Source organism: Cebus imitator, unplaced genomic scaffold (genome assembly GCF_001604975.1).
Source record: "Cebus imitator isolate Cc_AM_T3 unplaced genomic scaffold, Cebus_imitator-1.0 Scaffold344, whole genome shotgun sequence".
Classification (NCBI taxonomy): Eukaryota; Metazoa; Chordata; class Mammalia; order Primates; family Cebidae; genus Cebus; species Cebus imitator.
In genome coordinates, this window is record NW_016107659.1 from 966,425 (window position 1) to 985,778 (window position 19,354).

At 40.3% G+C, this 19,354-nt stretch overlaps 1 protein-coding gene across 2 annotated transcripts in view; it reads left to right on the top strand.

Annotated features, from left to right (window-relative positions):
- OSMR (oncostatin M receptor) overlaps nucleotides 1–19,354 on the top strand; it is a 94,198-nt gene that overhangs the window by 65,004 nt on the left and 9,840 nt on the right. For both annotated transcript variants that reach the window (XM_017505891.2, XM_017505893.2), the window contains 5 exons: nucleotides 11,509–11,585; nucleotides 13,134–13,356; nucleotides 16,188–16,367; nucleotides 17,715–17,819; nucleotides 18,634–18,807. In XM_017505891.2, coding sequence (XP_017361380.1) covers nucleotides 11,509–11,585; nucleotides 13,134–13,356; nucleotides 16,188–16,367; nucleotides 17,715–17,819; nucleotides 18,634–18,807 — 759 coding nt within the window. The remainder of the gene's footprint in view (nucleotides 1–11,508; nucleotides 11,586–13,133; nucleotides 13,357–16,187; nucleotides 16,368–17,714; nucleotides 17,820–18,633; nucleotides 18,808–19,354) is intronic.

Sequence of the window (19,354 nt, forward strand, 5' to 3'; positions counted from 1 at the left end):
CGATGAGGCCACTTGCACCCGTAACTGGAGAGGTTTGCCCATATTGCAGTTACTGAATGCTACAGACATCATAATAATCATAGGAGTTAACATTTACTGAGAGCCACACGTAACTCGAAGGGCCCTCTGTGCTCCTCTTTTTTCATCCTGACAACATGCAGTTAGGTATTCTTATTATCCTCATTTTATGCTGGAGGATATCAGAGCAGAGAAAGATTAAGTAATTTAACTGGCCCAGCCAGGCACTGACTGAGCTGCAACTCACATCCAGGCAGCCTGATGCCAGATCTCCACCCTTAACCAGAGCCCAATTCTGTGTGCTGTCTCTCTTGGTGTTATTACAACCTCCAGATCTTGTTGATTCAAGTCCTGGCTGTTTTACAGCCAAAGGAAGGATTATACATATGTATTTTATTCATCTTCTTATTTGTGTATGGCAGCTGGCAGAACTCTTTCTGTTTCATTCTGGGAGGACCATTTTAAAGCAGTGACTCAAATTTGAAGGTGGTGGGGGCAGCTAATCAGAATCCACACATGAGGATGGTCATTAGTCAAGTTCTCCAGGCCTCCCCCTTCCCTGGTGGTGCCTGCCTATCCTCAAGCCCATTGAGACTCCAGTAATTCTTCCTAGGGCTACAGGTTTCTCAATAATCTTTGCTGTGGAAGGCCCTGTTCCTGAGAGGAATGTTGTATTTTCTTCAGTTGTTTTAGAGAAAAAATTTTATTATTTTGCTTTTTTGTTCGTTTTTTTTTAAATGTATTCCAACATAACTAGAATTATGTAAAAAGGGAAGATAGCAAAAGAATAGAGTTTCTTTTGGATTATAGTAATAATCTAACATTCTTGAAAACACTTAACTTTGCTTTTGATGATGACAAGAAAATGAGATGAATCTACTGAAGGTAAACTTAAAGGAATTTTTTATTATGTCTGATCTCACTTTGCTTAATGCTGGAAAACTCAATGTTTATGTGTGTTATAATCATGCTTATGTATTATTATAGTGAGCAGACATCAAGTTAAATGATGTGATGGTAGAAACTATGTTGTTTATAAAATATAGTACTATCAACTATATTGTAGCACTTTTTTTGTTATAAATAGTAATTTATAAGCCAGCTGAAGATTTTACATTGAGCTTAGATATTGTGCTTGAGTATTTCAATAAAGTTTTACATTTAATATTGGCTTCTCCAATGGCTTATTTAGCAAATTGAAATCTGCTTTAATAGCTTTAAAAACATATGGTCACCTTTAACTTAAGCATAAAGTGTTGTGTCAGCAACTGAAAGAAAAAAAAGGTTATAGTTAGGAAATGGGCCTTAGAGATTTTTCTCCCCACTTAAATGTCAATTATCAGGCAAAAAGACTATGTTTTATAAAATGGAGGCATAAATTTTTATGTTCCAAAATAGTTCTTCTTTCAAAGACATGTTCTGAATCAGATTAAAAGTTACTTGTCCTCTCACAAACCAAAAACTAAAAAAAAGAAAAGCTATTTTTTAATATTTGAAACAACTTGAAACATCTTAATTTTGTTAATTTCATGACAGTTGCTATTTAACACTTTCACACTTAACAGTCAAAATTTTTAACAATCATATTTAAAAAATAGAAGTTGGAAGTCCTAGTCAGAGGAATCAGGCAAAAGAAACACATCCAAAAAGGAAAAGAAGTAAAACTCTTTGTCTTTGCTGACAATATGATTCCATACCTAAAAACCCTAGATTAAGAGTGGGCAGAGGGAGAACGCAGATGCTGGGCTGAAGGGTCAGCAAGCTGCACACCCTGCACAGGGCTACCAAGCACCCACACTTGTTCTTGGCCTCCAGCAGCTCCTGGGGAAGGGGTTGAACAGACTGCCTGCTCCTGCCATGGGCCTTTATAATCCAGGCAGCAGGAAACCTCACAACCCTCATGGACAATTGGGCTGGCAGGAAGAACTTCTTAGAGAGGTAGTAGGAACAGGGCTGCATCCTGGGCAGAGCCCAGAGGGTTTGGTGCAGAAACATTTGCAGTGGAGCATGGCCAGGGATGCAAAGCCCCCAAGCCTTACCATGCTCCTCTAGGAGACCTTGGCCATAAGGTGACTGTCAGACCTAGACAGAGGACAGTGGTCTTACCCATGAGTTGGGGCCAGTCCAGTGTGAGTGGTCCCCTGTCTGCTGGCCTCTCCTGAGGCTCCAGCCTGGCCACGCTAGCTGGCAGTGCAGCCTTAGATGCCAAACCAGGGTGCTTCCTGGGGGATCTCATCATAGCTGCTGTGCTGGCAGATGTCACCTGATCACTGGAGAGTTCCAGCAGGGCAGCCCCTATTGACATGCATCAGCCCACCTGCAACCTCCCCCGACCAGAGCCTCCCCAATGCCACTTTGTCAGCCTGCACTTGCCCATGGCCACCCCACTACCACTTTGCCAGTGCACACCTGTGGGTGGACCTTGCCTCTTCTCCTCCTATGGCTCATGTGTGTGCATATATCCCACTTCTGCTGCTGGCATAAGCGCAATGTGTGGCCCTACCTCTCCTCAGTGCTGCCATTTCTGGTGTGAGAGAGTACATGGACACCAGCGGCCCCACCCCCACTCCCAACACTGCCACCAGTGTCAGTGGGTGCACAGCCCTGCAACCCCCACAACACCATCACTGGCACAAATGCATGAAGAGACACCAGAAACTCTGCCCCCACCCCAGTGCTACCACTGCAGCTGCTGCAAACCAGCACACAGACAACAGCAGCCCTGCCTTCCCAGTGCCACCACAACCACCGGTGTGAATGCATGCATGGATGCTGGCAACTCTGCTGACCCTCTATGCTACCATTGCTGCCTGTGCAAACTCATGCACACAAAGACTGGTAGCCTCCTGCTCCCACCATTGCCAGTACCAGGGCAGGCCCTGTCATTGGCACTTCTGCCCCTGCCTGCATCCCACTGCTAGGGCAAGTGCATGCAGGAACCTTGCAGCCCTACTCTCACAGGTACCCCACCCCAGCTGATGCATGTACAAACCACTGCACTGCCATGGCTGCTGGCACATGTGAGTGAGCATGGATCTTGCTGCCACTGCCCTGATGAAGTGCTTTGGCCTGCACCACTCATCAGAGTTTTGTGGCCAACAGACTGGGAATACTTCAGCCCCTCCAAAACAGTAGGTTCCTAGACTTCAGGGGCCAGAGAACAAAGGTGGGGGCCTGATACCAGTCCTGCAGAGTTAGAGCATCCAGAACAGGAGTACTAAACTGACTCTTGGCCTCTTAAAATCTTCCAGATAGGAACCCAGGCAACTGAACTCACCTTATACCAAAATGAGATGTTCCCCTAGGACATCAAAGAACAAAACAATAAGCCATCCAACAACTTCAAAGACTAAAGGAACATCAGCCCACAAGATAAGAAAGAAACAATGCAAGAACTCTGGCAACTCAAAAAGCTAGAGTGTCTTCTTACCTCCAGAGACCACACTGGCATCCCAGAAATGCTTCTTAACCTGTTCAAAATGACAGAATTAGAATTCAGAATAAAGATAAACAAAGATCATCCACATCCAAGAGAAAGTCAAAACCCAGTCAAAGAAATCTAAGGGATACAACAAAATGATACAGGAGATAAAAGATGAAATGGTCATTTAAAGGAAGAATAAAACTGATCTGATAGAGCTGAATAATTAATTTCAAGAACTTCATAATACAAACGCAAGCTGAGGAAAGGGTCTCAGAGCTCAAAGACTAGTTCTTAAAAATAACTCAGACGAAAATAAAGAAAAATCAGTAAAGAATTATCATGTAAAGAGAACAGATCAGCCACTCATTGGTGTTCTTGAAAGAGAGGGAGAGAAGGCAAGCAACTTGGAAAATATGTTTGAGGATATTATTCACAAAAATTTCCCCAACCTCACTGGAGAGGACAACATTCAAATTCAGGAAATGGAGAGAACCCCTATGAGATACTATACAAGAAGATGACCATCCCCAGGATACCATGTCCCCACGACATAGTCATCAGATTCTTCAAGGTCAAAATGAAAGAAAAAATGTTAAAGGCAGCTAGGGAGATAGGGCAGGTCACCTACAAAGGGCACCCTATCAGGCTAACAGTGGACCTTTCATCAGAAACCCTACAAGCCAAAAGAGATTGGGGGCCTATATTTAGCATTCTTAAAAGAAATATTAACCAGGAATTTCATATCTAGCCAAGCTAAGTTTCATAAGTAAATGAGAATTAGATCCTTTTCAAACAAGCAAATGCCTAGGGAATTCACTACCACTAGACCTGCCTTAGAAGAGATCATTAAGGAAGTTCTAAATATGAAAAAGGATGTCCATTACCAACCACTACAAAAACATTTAAATAGTAGACCACTGACAGTATAAAGCACCACACAATTAAATCTGCATAATAACCAGCTAACAAGACAATGACAGGATCGAATTTGCACATATCATATTAAACTTGAATGTGCACAGGATACATGCCCAATTGAAAGGCACAGAGTGGCAAGTTGGAGAAAGAAGCAAGATCCAACTGTATGCTGTCTACAGCATACTTATATCACATGCAGTGAACCTATAGGCTTAAAGCAAAGGGATGCAGAAAAATCTACCAAGCAAACAAAACAGAAAAAAGCAGGGGTTGCTATTCCAATTTCTGTCCAAATGTATTTTAAACCAACAATGATCAGAAAAGACAAAGAAGGGCATTACATAACAGCAAAGAGTTGAATGCTACAAGAAGACTTAACTATCCTAAATATATATGCACCTAACACAGGAGCCCAGATTCATAAATAAGTTCTTAGAGACCTACAAAGAGACTACATTTCATTGGAAGTATTACATGGATTATCAAGACAGAAAACTAACAGATACTAAGGACCTCAACTTGACACTTGACCAAATGTGCCTACACAACTCTCCACCCCAAATAAATATACATTATTCTCATCTGCACTGGCAGATACTCTAAAACTGAGCACACAGTAAGACATAAAACAATCCTGAGCAAATTCAAAAAATCTAAAATAACACCAAACACTGTCAAGCAACTGCACAATAAAAATTGAAATCAGTACTAAGAAAGTCACTCAAAACATCAGATTACATGTAAATTAACCTGTTCCTTACTGACTTTTGGATAAACGATGAAATTAAGGCATAAATTAAGAAAATATTTGAAACTAATGAGAAGAAAAATGACAATGTACCAAGATCTCTGAGACACAGCAAAGCCATAAGAGTAAAGTTTCTAGTGCTAAATGCCTGCATTTGAAAGTTAGAAAGATCTCAAATTAACAACCCAACATCACACCTCAAAGAGCTAGAGAAACAAGAGCAAACCAACACCAAAACTGGAAGAAGATAAGAAATAACCAAAATTAGAGCTGAACTGAAGGAAATTGAGATGCAAAAAATTTATACAAAAGCTCAGTGAATCCAGGAGTTATTCAAAAGAATAAATACGTTTGATAGATCACAATCTAGACTAATCAAGAATAAAAGAGCGAAGATCCAAATAAACACAATCAGAAATGTCAAAGAGGACATTACCACTTGACCCCACAGAAATACAAAAACTCTCAGAGATTACTATGAATACCTTATGGACACAAACTAGAAAACATACAACCTGGAAACATACAGCTTCTCAAGATTGAACCAGAAAGAAACTGAATCCCTGGACAGGTCAATAATGAGATCTGAAATTGAATCAGTAACAAAAAGCCTAGAAACCAGGAAAACACCAGGACCAGATGCATTCACAGCCAAATTCTGTCAGAGATATAAAGAGCTGGTACCATTCCCACGTAAACTATTCCAAAAAGCTGAGGAGGGAGGCTTCTCCCTAACTCATTCTTGAGGCCAACATCATTCTAACACCAAAACTAGACAGACACACAACAAAGAGAGACAATTTCAGGTCAATATCCCTGATGAACATAGATGCAAAAATCCTCAAAATCCTAGAAATCCAGATCCAGCAGCACATCAAAAAGCTAATCCACCATGATCAAATAGGCTTTATCCCTGGGATGCAAGGTTGGGTCAGCATACACAAATCAATAAATGTGATTCATCACATAAACCGAATTAAATACAAAAAACATAATTATCTCAACATATGCAGAAAAAGCTTTTGATAAAATTCAACATCCATTTATGTTGAAAACTCTCAACAAAATAGTTGTTGAAGGAACATGTCTCAAAATAAGAGCCATCTATGACAAATCCACAACCAGTATCATACTAAATGGGCAAAAGCTGGAAGCATTCCACTTGAGAACTGGAATAAGACAAGGATGCCCACTCTTACCACTTCTATTCAACATAATACTGTAAGTTCTAGCCAGAGCAGTCAGGCAAGAGAAAGAAGTAAAAGGCATCCAAATAGAAAGAAAGGAAGTCAGAAGTCAAACTATCTCTGTTTGCAGGTGATAGGATTTTATACCTAGAAAATCCCATAGTCTCTGCATAAAATTTCCTAGATCTGATTTAAAAAAAAAAAAAAAAAAAAACTTCAGCAAAGTTTCAGGATACAAGATCAGTGTACAAAAATCAGTAGTATTTCTATACACCAATAAGATTGAGACCCAAGTTAAGATCACAATCCCACTTTCAAAACACACACACAAATACGTATAATACATTTAACCAAAGAGGTGAAAGATCTCTAAAAGGAGAACTAGAAAACACTGCTGAAAGAAATCATAGATGACAAAAAATAGAAAAATATTCCATGCTCCTAGATTAGAAGAATCAACATCATGAAAATGACCAGACTCCCGAAAGCCATCTACAGATTGAATGCTATTTCTATCAAACTATCAGTGTTATTTTTCACAGAAATAGAAAAAAAATTACTCTAAAAATTTATTTGAGAACGAAAAAGAACCTTTATAGCCAAAGCATTTCTAAGCAAACAGGCAAAGGAATAGACAGCACGTTACTCAACTTCAAACTATACTACAGGGTTACAATAACTGAAACATCATGGTACCAGTACCAAAAATACCAGTACAAAAACAGTCACATAGACCAATGGAGCAGAATAGAGAACCCAGAAACAAAACTACACACCTACAGCCATCTGATCTTCTACAAAGTCAGCAAAAAATAAGCAATGGGGAAAGGACTCCTAATTCAATAGATGGTGCAGGGTTAGCTGGCTAGCTATATGTCGACAAATTAAACTAGGCTTCTCCCTTTCACCATGTCCAAAACTTAACTCAAATGAATTAAAGATTTAAATGTAAGACCTGAAACCATAGGAATCCTAGAAGAAAACCTAGGAAACACTATTCTGTACTTTAGCCTTGGGAAATAATTTATGACTAAGTCTTGAAAAGCAACTGCAACAAAAACAAAAATTGAAAAGTGGGACCTAATTAAACAAGCTACTGAACCACAAAAGAAACTATCAAAATAGTAAGCAACAACCTACAGAATGTGAGAAACTATTTCTAAACTATGCAGCTGACAAAGATCTAATATCCAGAATCAATAAGGAACTTAATTCAACAAGCAAAAAGCAACCAACCCCATTAAAAAGTCTGCAGAAGACATGAACAGAGAGTTCTGAAGACATTCAAGCAGCCAAAAAACATGAAAACACAACTTCACCAATCATCAGAAAAATGCAAATCAAATCACAATGAGACATCATCTCACACCAATCAGAAAGGCTACTTTTTAAAAACCCTTTGCATGTTGTTACTGTTTTTGTTCTTTAGCTACCCCAGGTAGCTTCAGTGGTAGTCAGCTCCACTGCCCTGCTAGACCTTCTCTAAACATTAATAGCCAACATTCTTATAAGAAAGTTTTTATACAAAAGGAGGTGTTACACAAAAGCGGGGAAGGTTAAGCTACTGTACGCATTTATTTGCAATGTGTCTTCTCACAGAACTCATCCTTGTAGCCCCATCAGGGCGGGAGCCCTCTTCACATGTCTTCATAATATTTCATAAGGGAGGCCATTTTCCACAGTGCTTCAGCTCTCAAATGCAAGTGGAGCCTGACATAGTAACACTTTGTTTTCATTTCAGCCATGCTGCCGGGAATATATTTCATATGTATTAATAGGTTGTAACAGTTTTCTAGGGCTTTGATAACACAGTACACATACTGAAGGACTTTACAGAAATTTAGTGTCTCGTCATTCCAGAGGCTAGGAATCTGACATCAAGCTGTTGGCCGAGGTTACTTCTCAGAGGCCACTCTCTCTGGCTAGTAGATGGTCATCTTTTATGTCTGTGGTCACAGGATGTTTTCTTGAGCTTCTCTGTGCACCTACTGCTTTTTCTAATGAGGACACCAGTCAAATGGCTATTACTAAAAAGTCAAAAAGCAACAGATGCTGGGGAAGCTGCAGGGGAAAGGAAACACTTCCACACTGTTGGGGGGAATATAAATTAGTTCAGCCTTCATAAAAAGCAGTTTGGAGATTTCTCAAAACAGAGCTACCATTCCACCCAGCAATCCCATTACTAGGTATATATCCAAAAGAAAATAAATCATTATACCAAAAAGATACCTACACTCCTATGTTCATCATAGCACTATTCACCATAGAAAAGACATGGAATCTACCTAGGTGCCCATCAATGGTGGAGTGGATAAAGAAAACAAGATGCATGTACACCGTGGAATACTACACAGCCATAAAAATAATGAAATAATGTTCTTCCCAGCAACATGAATGCAGCTGGAGGCTCTTATCATAAGCGAATTAATGCAGGAACAGAAAATCAATACTAAATGTTCTCACTTTTAAGTGGGAACTAAACAATGGGTATTTATTAAAATAAAGATAGAAATAATAGACACTGGGGATTACTAGAGGGGGAAGGAAGGGAGGGGGAAAGGGTTGAAAAACTGACTGTTGGGTTCTATTTGGGCTTACTATTTGGGTGATGGGATCATTCATATTCCAAACCTCGGCATTGCACAGTATACCCATGTAACAAAACTGCACATGTACTCCCTGACTCTAAAATAAAAGTTTAAATTATAAAAAAAGAGAGTTTCTAGGAAGTATTTTTAAAAGTATTTCAAAGAAAAATAAAATGTAATAGGGATATGATTCACTGAAGTTTGATTATTAACTACTGAATAATGTAGTTTTGACAATGTTTTCACATGAATTAGTTATATGGAATTATGCTAAATTACTTTCAGAAACATAATGGCATGCACAAAGATGTCTGGAGATGAAAGTGGCACTCAGATGATGAACTTTGAAGTTATGTTTTAATAACCAAACTCTAATGAAATCACAATTTGTCAAAAATTCAACAACACTGGGATATATATTTTGAAATATAGTAAACTCTATCAATGATAGTAGACTGGTGAACATTTAGTAAATACTGATTTGCACCTTCCAAAAACATGTTTTTCTCTTATCAAAGTCAAGTTTGTGATTTGGCAAACTGAGAGTTGGAAGCAAAGTTGGAAGAGTTGGAAGAAAAATAATTCATATAAAGTTAAGAAGCCTACTAATAAGTAATTTGGGTTTTATATCATTACTCTAAAATGGAATCTGGACTATTAAACCATAAGATTATTAAACTAACAACTCTATATCACATCTTGTATTTAAATTGATTTTTGTTATCACAAGAATTGTTTAGGTTGTAGTAATTGCTATTAGCTCTCTTAATTAGATAATTGAATTTAATTCAATTATTTTTGTTAGGGGCTATGCTAAAATATTCAAGCTGTCTTTAAGAATTAAAGGAAAGTTTCAAAGTAAACGTTAAAAATAGAAGTCATATGAGACATGCTATAGTTGTATTTTCAAATTCAGAAAGCTGAGGCAGCACATTCACAAAATGTGAGTGGAGAGATGAAGGTGGATTAAGTCTGGATTTAAAAATGAGATATGCTGCTATGGCTCAATTGCAGAATGGCATTAACACTTATGAGTCTCTTTCTTGTTTGTCTCCATGGATGTGTTATAATTGGGTCATCTATATTTTCAGCAGTTAAAGCCTGTTATTTCTTGTGGCTTATGAATGTTGTAAATTCTTTTGACTACTTTTTGTTGTACTATTCTTGTGAAAGTCATACCATGACAAAATTCTATCAGTAGAAAATTTGATCCTGTGTGAATACAGAGTATTACATAAATCCAACAAAACAATTTGCAAACTAAAAAACATACTCATCTTAATAAGACTTTCATAATATTTTTATTAATCAATGACTAAAATGTGTACCTTTTAAAGATTTTAAAATAAATTGCATTGATTTCATTATTTTTCCATTGCTGAGATTTTTTATAATGAGAATTTTGTTGAACTGGCATGCAAGCCTAGGCTTCAGTTGACCATCTATTTTCTAAAGATGATAATGGAATGACCAGACCCTAACTACCATGAGTTCAAATCTTGGCTTCACTTTCAATTTCACCTGGGTGATTTGAGAAATTAACTTACTCTTTCTGGGTATTAGTTTCCTTATCTAGAGAATGGGGTGTATAATCATACCTGCCCCATAGAATTGTTATGAGGATTAAATGAGTTAACATATGTAAAACATTTGGGACTGGGCTGGCATCTAGTAACCACTCTATAAATATTAGCTACTATTATGTGTAAAAGAGATCCCCTAAATAGTTTTATACATAGGTACTCAGAGTTGGTTTGGATTTAAAGACCTTTCCTTATGATAAGTTGATTGAGCAAATGCAGATTTAGATGCAAAATGAATCATTCAATCAATTTTCAAAGATTTGGAGACAAGAAAAGACTAAGACATTGAAGCAGGTTGTTTTTTGAGTTCCTCTGAAGTTTTTTATTATTCATTCAAACAGTTTATAGAGCTTTCATGAAGTGCCAGACCCTGAGCCAGATGCTAGAGTTTCAAAGCCCTTGGCCCCAGGGATCTATGGTTTATTTACAGAGAGACAAGGAAGCACACTATTCTAAAACAGCATGGTGAGAGCCACCATAGAAGGAATTGTGGGTGCTGCAGGTGCCTCAGTGTCCACAGCAAGCAGATAACCCAGGCACCGGCAGGGTGCTGCAAGGAGGAGTGGGATGAAGCCTTCCCAGTGGAGGGAGACCAGGACTCCAGTGAGCAGGCCAGCTGTGGATATCATGAACAGGAGGAGGAAAGCATCCTGCCCCTAGCAGGCTCCCCGTCAGCATGCCTCTGGCCATCACACATGGGGAAAGGAAGTAGCAAGGGTCTTGCTACAAGGTCAACAAAGGGGAAATTTACCTAACTCATCTGAAATTGGTCTAACAGACAAAATATTCCAAAATGCTTTGGTAGTTCTATGGCTTGATGTTTATAAAGGCTTTCAGAGGCAGCTGGCCATTTTATAAAGCACCATACTGTGTGCACCTAGTGAGGAGTGAGCAGTGTGGCTGTGGACCAGCGGGTAGAAGTTACAGAGAGCAAAAAGGGGAGAAGCAAGCCTCAGGTTGAACTGACCAACCTAGAAAAAGGTTGAGCATGTTGCTTTACATACATATGATGACCCAGTAACTTTTCTTTGGTTAATTTCAGCTCCCTCAGAGGCCCCTGATGTCTGGAGAAATGTGAACTCAGAGCCAGGAAGTCACATTGTGACCTTATTCTGGAAGGTAGGATGTGCAGATTCCAAAAGTCACATTTGTGGAAACAAATATGTCTTCCTCGGTAGAACGGTGGCTTGGTTCAGTGTTTTAACTGGAAGGCATCTTCACTTTCATCCAATAGAATTTCCTACCTAGTAGAAGATTCCCACTCCACTTTTTTGACAGCTCATGCCACTGATTGCCAGTTCTGACTGGTAGAACATTCTTCTCTACAACTTCAACTCAGGCCAGCCCTGATTTTTGCAGGACCCAGGGCAAAGGTGTAAGTGAACAACCACATTTCCTAGTTAAAAGTTACACATATTTCAAGGCCGGGCATGGTGCTCACACCTGTAATCCCAGCACTTTAGGAGGCTGAGGTGGGCGGATCACAAGGTCAGGAGATCAAGACCAGCTTGACCAACATGGTGAAACCCTGTCTCTACTAAAAATATGAAAAATAGCTGGGTGTGGTGGTGCATGTCTATAATCCCAGCTACTCGGGAGGCTGAAGCAGGAGAATCTATTGAACCTGGGAAGCGGAGGTTGCAGTGAGCCAAGATCATGCCACTGCACTCCAGCCTGGGTGACAAAGACTCCATCTCAAAAAAAAAAAAAAGTTACACATATTTAAACATTCATACTATTTATATTTAAAAGTTATAAATCAAGCTTAAACATTGTAATGTCAAATAAATTTCATCCCTCTATCTTGCCTAAAATACCTTCATGACAACCTGGAAGGCCAAGTTTGTATACTGAACTCTATGATGCATCATTTTCACATGGAAACATGGTGATGCTGGGAGAGTGAGCTCTGATCACAGCCTACCCCACTTTTTTTCCACCTTTAGTTTGGCACACTCTGCAAGGATCTCTGTGCACAGACATGTGGACATGCCAGTCTGCAAGTCCGGATTCTGTCCACACCCCAAGCAGATAGCCACTCCCCGCCCACTCTGAGGTCTGGTGGTACACACGCCAGGAGAGGGGAGGCCTGAGGAACAGACCCTAAAAGTGGGCTTGGCACTGTGTGGGCAGGAATTTCTCTGCAACCTGAGGGTTATCCAGAGGAGGGCTCTGAGTATGGAGAGCAGCTAATCCCTGTACAGCTGCACGGGGACAGCACAGCTGGAGGTTGGGTGAGGCCAGGACCCAGGCTCCTCCTCAGGGTCCCAGGGTGGCACCATTTGTACTCATTGCTTTTCTACCCTTGGCTACCCCTTACATCTTTCTTTCTGCCATGTTAAAGAGTCTCTTCCTTGTGATTCCCGACCTGAGCACTCTTAGGACACATAACACTCTTGATGCTCTTAACTCCAAATGATCCTCTTCTCTACTCACCTTCAGTTAGATTCCAGTGTCTGATTTCAGGCTATTTTCTCTGTTAAGCTGTTTGAATTTGCTGTGTGTGTGTGTGTGTGTGTGTGTGTGTGTGTGTGTGTGTGTGTGTGTGTGTGTGTGCGTGAGCGTCTGTGTGTTTATGGGAGTTGAGGGACAGAAAAGATGAAAAGAGAATTGTACAAACTCCTTTCAATTAAAACCATTTTTAAAATGTTTATCAATATTTTTCAGCCTTTATCAAAATGGCATGCCAAAGGAAAGATCCTGTTCTACAATGTAGTTGTGGAAAATCTAGACAAACTGTCCAGGCCAGAGCTCCACTCCGTTCCTGCACCGGCCAAAATCACAAAACTAACTCTCGACCAGCGTTCCTACCGGATCTGGGTCACAGCCAGCAACAGTGTGGGCACCTCTCCTGCTTCTGTAATAGTTATCTCGGCAGACCCTGAAAACCGTGAGTTTGTTCATTTTCTTTCTGATTCTCTAGGAAAATGTTGACGACGTTATAAAGTAGTGATAGATAATTGAGAAGACAATAACTTAAGAAGACAAAATGTCTAGTCACCAAACAGTCCTTTTCTTTTGGGCCAGGTGTGTCAACATGTTTCAGTGGGAGAGTCCCTTCAGTGTGGGGAGGAGACTTTAGCCAGGGTTCAGGACATTTCTGTCTAGAGGATTCTTCAACATACTTGGGGAAATTATCTCAGGTTTATTCAAGTAAACGCATCCCAGCAAACAGTCACCACTGAGAGTGGGAGTTAATATTCATGAGCTTTGTGGCTTGTGAAATATGGATTGCATTTACTATTTTGTAAAATGTGTTTTCAGTCTTTGTACCTGGAAAGAGCCCAGGAACATTTCCAGAGATCATCAGAACTGGCATCAACTTTCACCAGGGGCTCAGCTAACGTTATAGAATAAAAGATAGTTACTAGCTAATCTCTTGCCTATGAAAGAGCAAACAAGGTGGAATGGCCTTCCATGCCAAACCAATAGTGGTATTAATTTCCTTCTTAGCCATAAAAAGAGTTAGCCTCACAGTTACATGCTATGAGATGATACACACATGTGCATACATAATGCAGTTGGCAAGTGGCATCCTGGGATCCTTCACAAACCTTGCAATAATATCACCCTTCAGTTCTTGCTATTAAAATTTCTAGACCCTGCTTATGAGGTTATGGTAGGTTCTGTGGTACATATTTATTCAAGTTCAGCTTAAATTTGGGTTAAGTGAATTGGATTAGAGGATGTTTCATTATTTATTTATTTATTTGAAAATAAATAATAAATAAATAAACTCCAGGCTAGAGTGCAGTGGCACTGTCCCGGTTCACAGCAACCTCCACCTCCCGGATTCAAGCAATTCTCCTGGCCCAGCCTCACGAGTAGCCAGAATTACAGGCCCCTGCCAGAACGCCTGGCAATTTTTTTTTTTTTCATTTTTAGTAGAAACTGGGTTTCACCATAATGGCCAGGCTGATCTCAAACTCCTGACCTCAGAGGGTCCATCCGCCTTGGCCTCCCAAAGTGCTGGGATTAAAGGTGTGAGCCACTGTGCCCAGCCAGTTATTTTTATGTTTTTAAAAGAACTATCCAGTATGTATCAGATGAGGAAAAGAAATTATATTGTGCCATAGAAGAAAAGCTCTAGGGGTTGGTTTAGGAGTTGTTTAGTGTAACCTTTGCTTTCTGAAGAACTGTATTAAAGAAGTTATATTCTGACTTCATTAGGATCTGAACAAGAAAATAGAACATTTCATTGCACTGAGGGGAACTGGTACTGTTGATTTTGAACTGGTCTCAGGCGAGTCCAAAGCAACACTGCTGAGAGCAATTATGTATTTTGGGGTCTTCTACCATACCCTCCATCCTCATGCCATGCCTTCGGATGCCTAGACCTTCCATTGTGAGGCTCCAGCTAGCTATCCTTAAGCACTATATGTTTCCCTAGGGTGCGAATAACTGACAAAAAGATTTTCCTACTCTTTCATTTACCTCCATCTCTCAAAACATATTTTCAAATTTAAAGAAGCAGATTTCTAAGAGTTTTAACCCTGGTTTTGGAGTTAAATTTTACTCAGCATCAATAAGTAAAGTGAAGTCAGCATTAATATGTGAGGGGCATTTGTCTGCTTGATGAAGGAAGGCAGGGAAGTCATGTGGATGGGATCTGTAATGCCCTCCTGGGCATTTACCTTTTACCTAGGGCTACGCGTTCCTTTGGGTTCCCCCAGCTGGATGATATTTGGATGCCCTTTAAAAAATGAATCAGTTGTAATTAGGATTGCCAGATAGAATGCAGGATGCCCAGCTAAAAATGAATTACAGACAAACAATAAATCAGTTCTTAGTGTAAGTCTGTGGAAAGAGGAGAAATTCACATGCCTCAAGGTTAAGGTATCCCTTTGTTGGAACTCAGGAGTTCCCTGAGGTTGTGTCACCCTTTTTCCAGTTGTCAGACATCAGGAAACCTACTTTAACTTATAAAATAGGTTAAGATGGCAGCATTAGTCATAAACTGTGTGCATATCCTCATATAACCCAACTGTTTATACACCTGAATGTTGTCTTTTCTTCAACTCAATTCCTACCCCTAGCGCCTCATAAGCAGTATCTACTTCAGGGGCAACTGATACTATTGTGGGAAAATTAACCTGCATTAGTTATTCATTCAACAGGTGTTTTTTGAAGCTGATCCAGTACCTAATACGAGATTGTAGATCAAGGATCAACACATTTTGTGGTAAAGGGGCAGATAGCAAACCTTTTTGCAGGCCATACAGTCACCGTCACATATTCTATTATATACATTCTTGTTGGTTTATTTGTATTTTTGAAACTCTTAAAAAGTCTTAGAACCATTCTCAGCTCAAAGGTCATATGAAAACAACCCTCAGAGGCTGGAATCATCATATTGGTGGTAGTTTGCTGACCCCTGTCCTAGGTGCTGAAGTTGGTTGGGCTTCAGAAGGTCAACATGATGAGCATCTGAAGGGCAGGTGTGAATATTTGCTGGGAAGTAAGAGGCAGGAGGAACTCACCCATTGAAGCATCCCCCACCCAAGTACCTGTAACTATTGAAATGGAGGTCTGTTACGTACTAGATACAGTGCATGTATATGTTTACTTTCTACCTTACACACTTAAAACAATTTACAGTTAACTAAATCTGGATCATTGCTCTATTACAGTGCATGTATATATTTATTTTCTAACTTACACACTTAAAACAATTTACAGTTAATTAAATCTGAATCATTGCTCTATTTTTTTTATATACAGAAGAGGTTGAGGAAGAAAGAATTGCAGACACAGAGGGTGGATTTTCTCTGTCTTGGAAACCCCAACCTGGAGATGTTGTAGGCTATGTTGTGGACTGGTGTGACCATCCCCAGTATACACTCTGTGATCTCCAGTGGAAGAATGTAGGTCCCAATGCCACAAGCACAGTCATTAGCACAGGTAAGAGGAACCTTCAATATCATCACATTACTATATTCACGGTGAAGCAAATTCCAGTGGGATCTCTGGACTGTTTCACAGACTTTGACTATGCTAAGCTAATACTTTTGAAACAACAAATCCAGCATAGGTGTTAGGAGTTCAGATGTTACAAGAATATGTTCTAAAACTTGCCCTTTAAATCCACTTTTGCAGAGAACATCTGAACATGAGGTGGGAATTGATTTTCACAAGCTTGTTTCTCTAAATTAGTGCCTAGTCACCAATGGCAGAGGGACATTATAACAGTTGTCCAGAGGCTTTTACAAAAGCAGAGACTTGCATGGATTTGGAAGATGTTTAAGAAATAGAGTTGATGAGAGTCAATCATGATCTTCAGTTTCAATAGAACATGGAGAACTTGTTCTCTTACCTCCCACGTTGGATATGTAATGTGAAGATTGCTAGTTTAGCAGTCAGAGGAGCACAGGTTTGTGTGGCTTGAGCTGGAGGGGTGGGTGGCGCCATCTACTGGGCTCAGGGAAAGGTGTGGGAAATGTCCCTCTTCAGAGGATGATCAAGGCCCCACCAATTTCAGTGGTACGGTGGGTTCGGTAAGGAGTTTGCAGAGGTAAAGGTGTGAGAGGGAAATGAGGAAGTGGAAGCAAAGCTTTCAAGACTATTGGCTTTAACGGGAAAAAGGAAGACAAGGAACTAGAAGGGGATTTGGAGTCAAAGAAGGGTTTGAATGGTTTTCTGTGTCTGGTCTGATTCTGCACCCAGTTCTATGCACATGGATACAGGCATGTTTGACAGCTCTTGCTTCAGAGGATACTACAGAGACCAGTCCCTGCAGGCTTTGCTGGAGACAAGACAGTGGGGCCAGATGTTTGCAACATGGAGGACTCCAAAGCTTCATGGAAGGAGGGAATATGATGGGGATGAAATGCAAAATTCCTGAAAGGCCATTACTAGGGGAGCAGAAATTTATTTTTCTTTTTTCTTTTTTTTTGAGACAGACTGTTGATCTGCTACCCAGGCTGGAGTGCAGTGACTTGATCTCAGCTCACTGCACCTCTGCCTCTTGGGTTCAAGTGATTCTCCTGTCTCAGCCTCCCCAGTAGCTGGAATTACCGGTGCCCACCATTACGCCCGGCTAATTTTTGTATTTTTAGTGGAGACGGAGTTTCACCATGTTGGCCAGGCTGGTCTCCAACTCCTGGCCTCAAGTGATCAGCCTGCCTCAGCCTCCCAAAGTGTGGAATTACAGGCGTGAGCCACAGTGCCACGCCTTTTCACTTGTTTTCTTTTCAGAATTAGGAAACGTCATTCTGTGTTATTAAAAATCTGTTGACTTTTTTTCCCTAGATGCGTTTAGGCCAGGAGTTCGATACAACTTCAGAATTTATGGGTTATCTACAAAAAGAATTGCTTGTTTATTAGAGAAGAAAACAGGATACTCTCAGGAACTTGGTAAGTTCAAAGTATTTAATGTGCCCCATGTGTAGACTTGTTCAGAACAATTCATAGATTCCTAGCTTTTGGTTTAGGAAGATGTCAGCACCATACCCAATTTTTGGTGTCCCATTTATTCTAGCAATTGGGTTTTTTAAATTATTTTTTAATCATACTAACATAAAACATTTTCATTAATTCTTATTGCTAAGTCTCTCATTTTCTTCCTTTGTTCAGTCTCTTATACCCTATCACACAAATCAGACTAGTTCTCAGGGGTTCTTCCTTTAGCAGGAGCTGACCCACAGTTTATAGTTGGGTCAGAGCAGGCAGGAGGAATGTGACCTTGTGTGCACACTCCAAGTGTGCATAGCGTGGATAGGAAAATGGCCTCAGCAAAGCCTCAAAGTAAACATTCCTGGATTGTTTTTCAGTGACACTTGGATAACTATGCACTGCCACAACCTTCCCTCCCTCCATCCCTTCCTTCCCTTTCTTTCCTTCCTTCCCTTCCCTTCCCTCTCTCTCTCCCTCCCTTCCTTCCTTCTTTTTTTTTTTTTTTTGGCTTTGTGACCGTGTACAAGTTATTTAGTCTCTGGGTGTCCATTCTTCATCTGTAAATGGCAAGACTTGAACAAGACTGCTCAACTCCTTCACAGCTCTCATAAACTATCAAGGCACAAATCCTCTAGAGAAACAGATAAAACTCCTTAACTTAGCATAAGCTCTTACAACCTCCAGAGCTGTCTGTGGTTCTTCTATTAGTTGACATGAATGTTCTCAGACTATTTCTAAATCATGACTTTTCTCTTATCCCAACTTCTTTTTCTAGCTCCTTCAGACAACCCTCATGTGCTGGTAGATAAGTTGACATCCCATTCCTTCACTCTCAGTTGGAAATATTACTCTACTGAATCTCAACCTGGTTTTATACAAGGGTACCATGTCTATCTGAAATCCAAGGCGAGGCAGTGCCATCCACGATTTGAAAAGGCAATTCTTTCAGGTGACATGTATTTTTAATTAATTTATTAAGATCTCATTATTTGAAATCATTGAAAATAATGGCTGCCATCTAATGGCTGCCATCTCAGACTGGCCAGGCTTAATTCTCTTCTTGCATGACTTTATACTGAAAAGGTGTTCTTAAGCAAATTAGTAGGGTGAACGAGATGGGGGGGGGGCAGCATTTTAACTTACTTAAAAAACAATGTGATCTCGTAGTTTTAAAAGCATCTGAAGCACCATCAGCTCCTTAAGAAAGCCTGCCCTTGGGCCGGGTGCAGTGGCTCACGCCTGTAATCCCAGCACTTTGGGAGGCCGAGGCAGGTGGATCACGAGGTCAAGAAATCGAGGCCGTCCTGGTCAACATGGTGAAATCCCATCTCTACTGAAAATACAAAAAAATTAGCTGGGCATGGTAGCACGTGCCTGTAATCCCAGCTACTCAGGGAGGCTGAGGCAGGAGAATTGCCTGAACCCAGGAGGCAGAGGTTGCGGTGAGCTGCAGTTGCACCATTGCACTCCAGCCTGGGTAACAAGATTGAAACTCC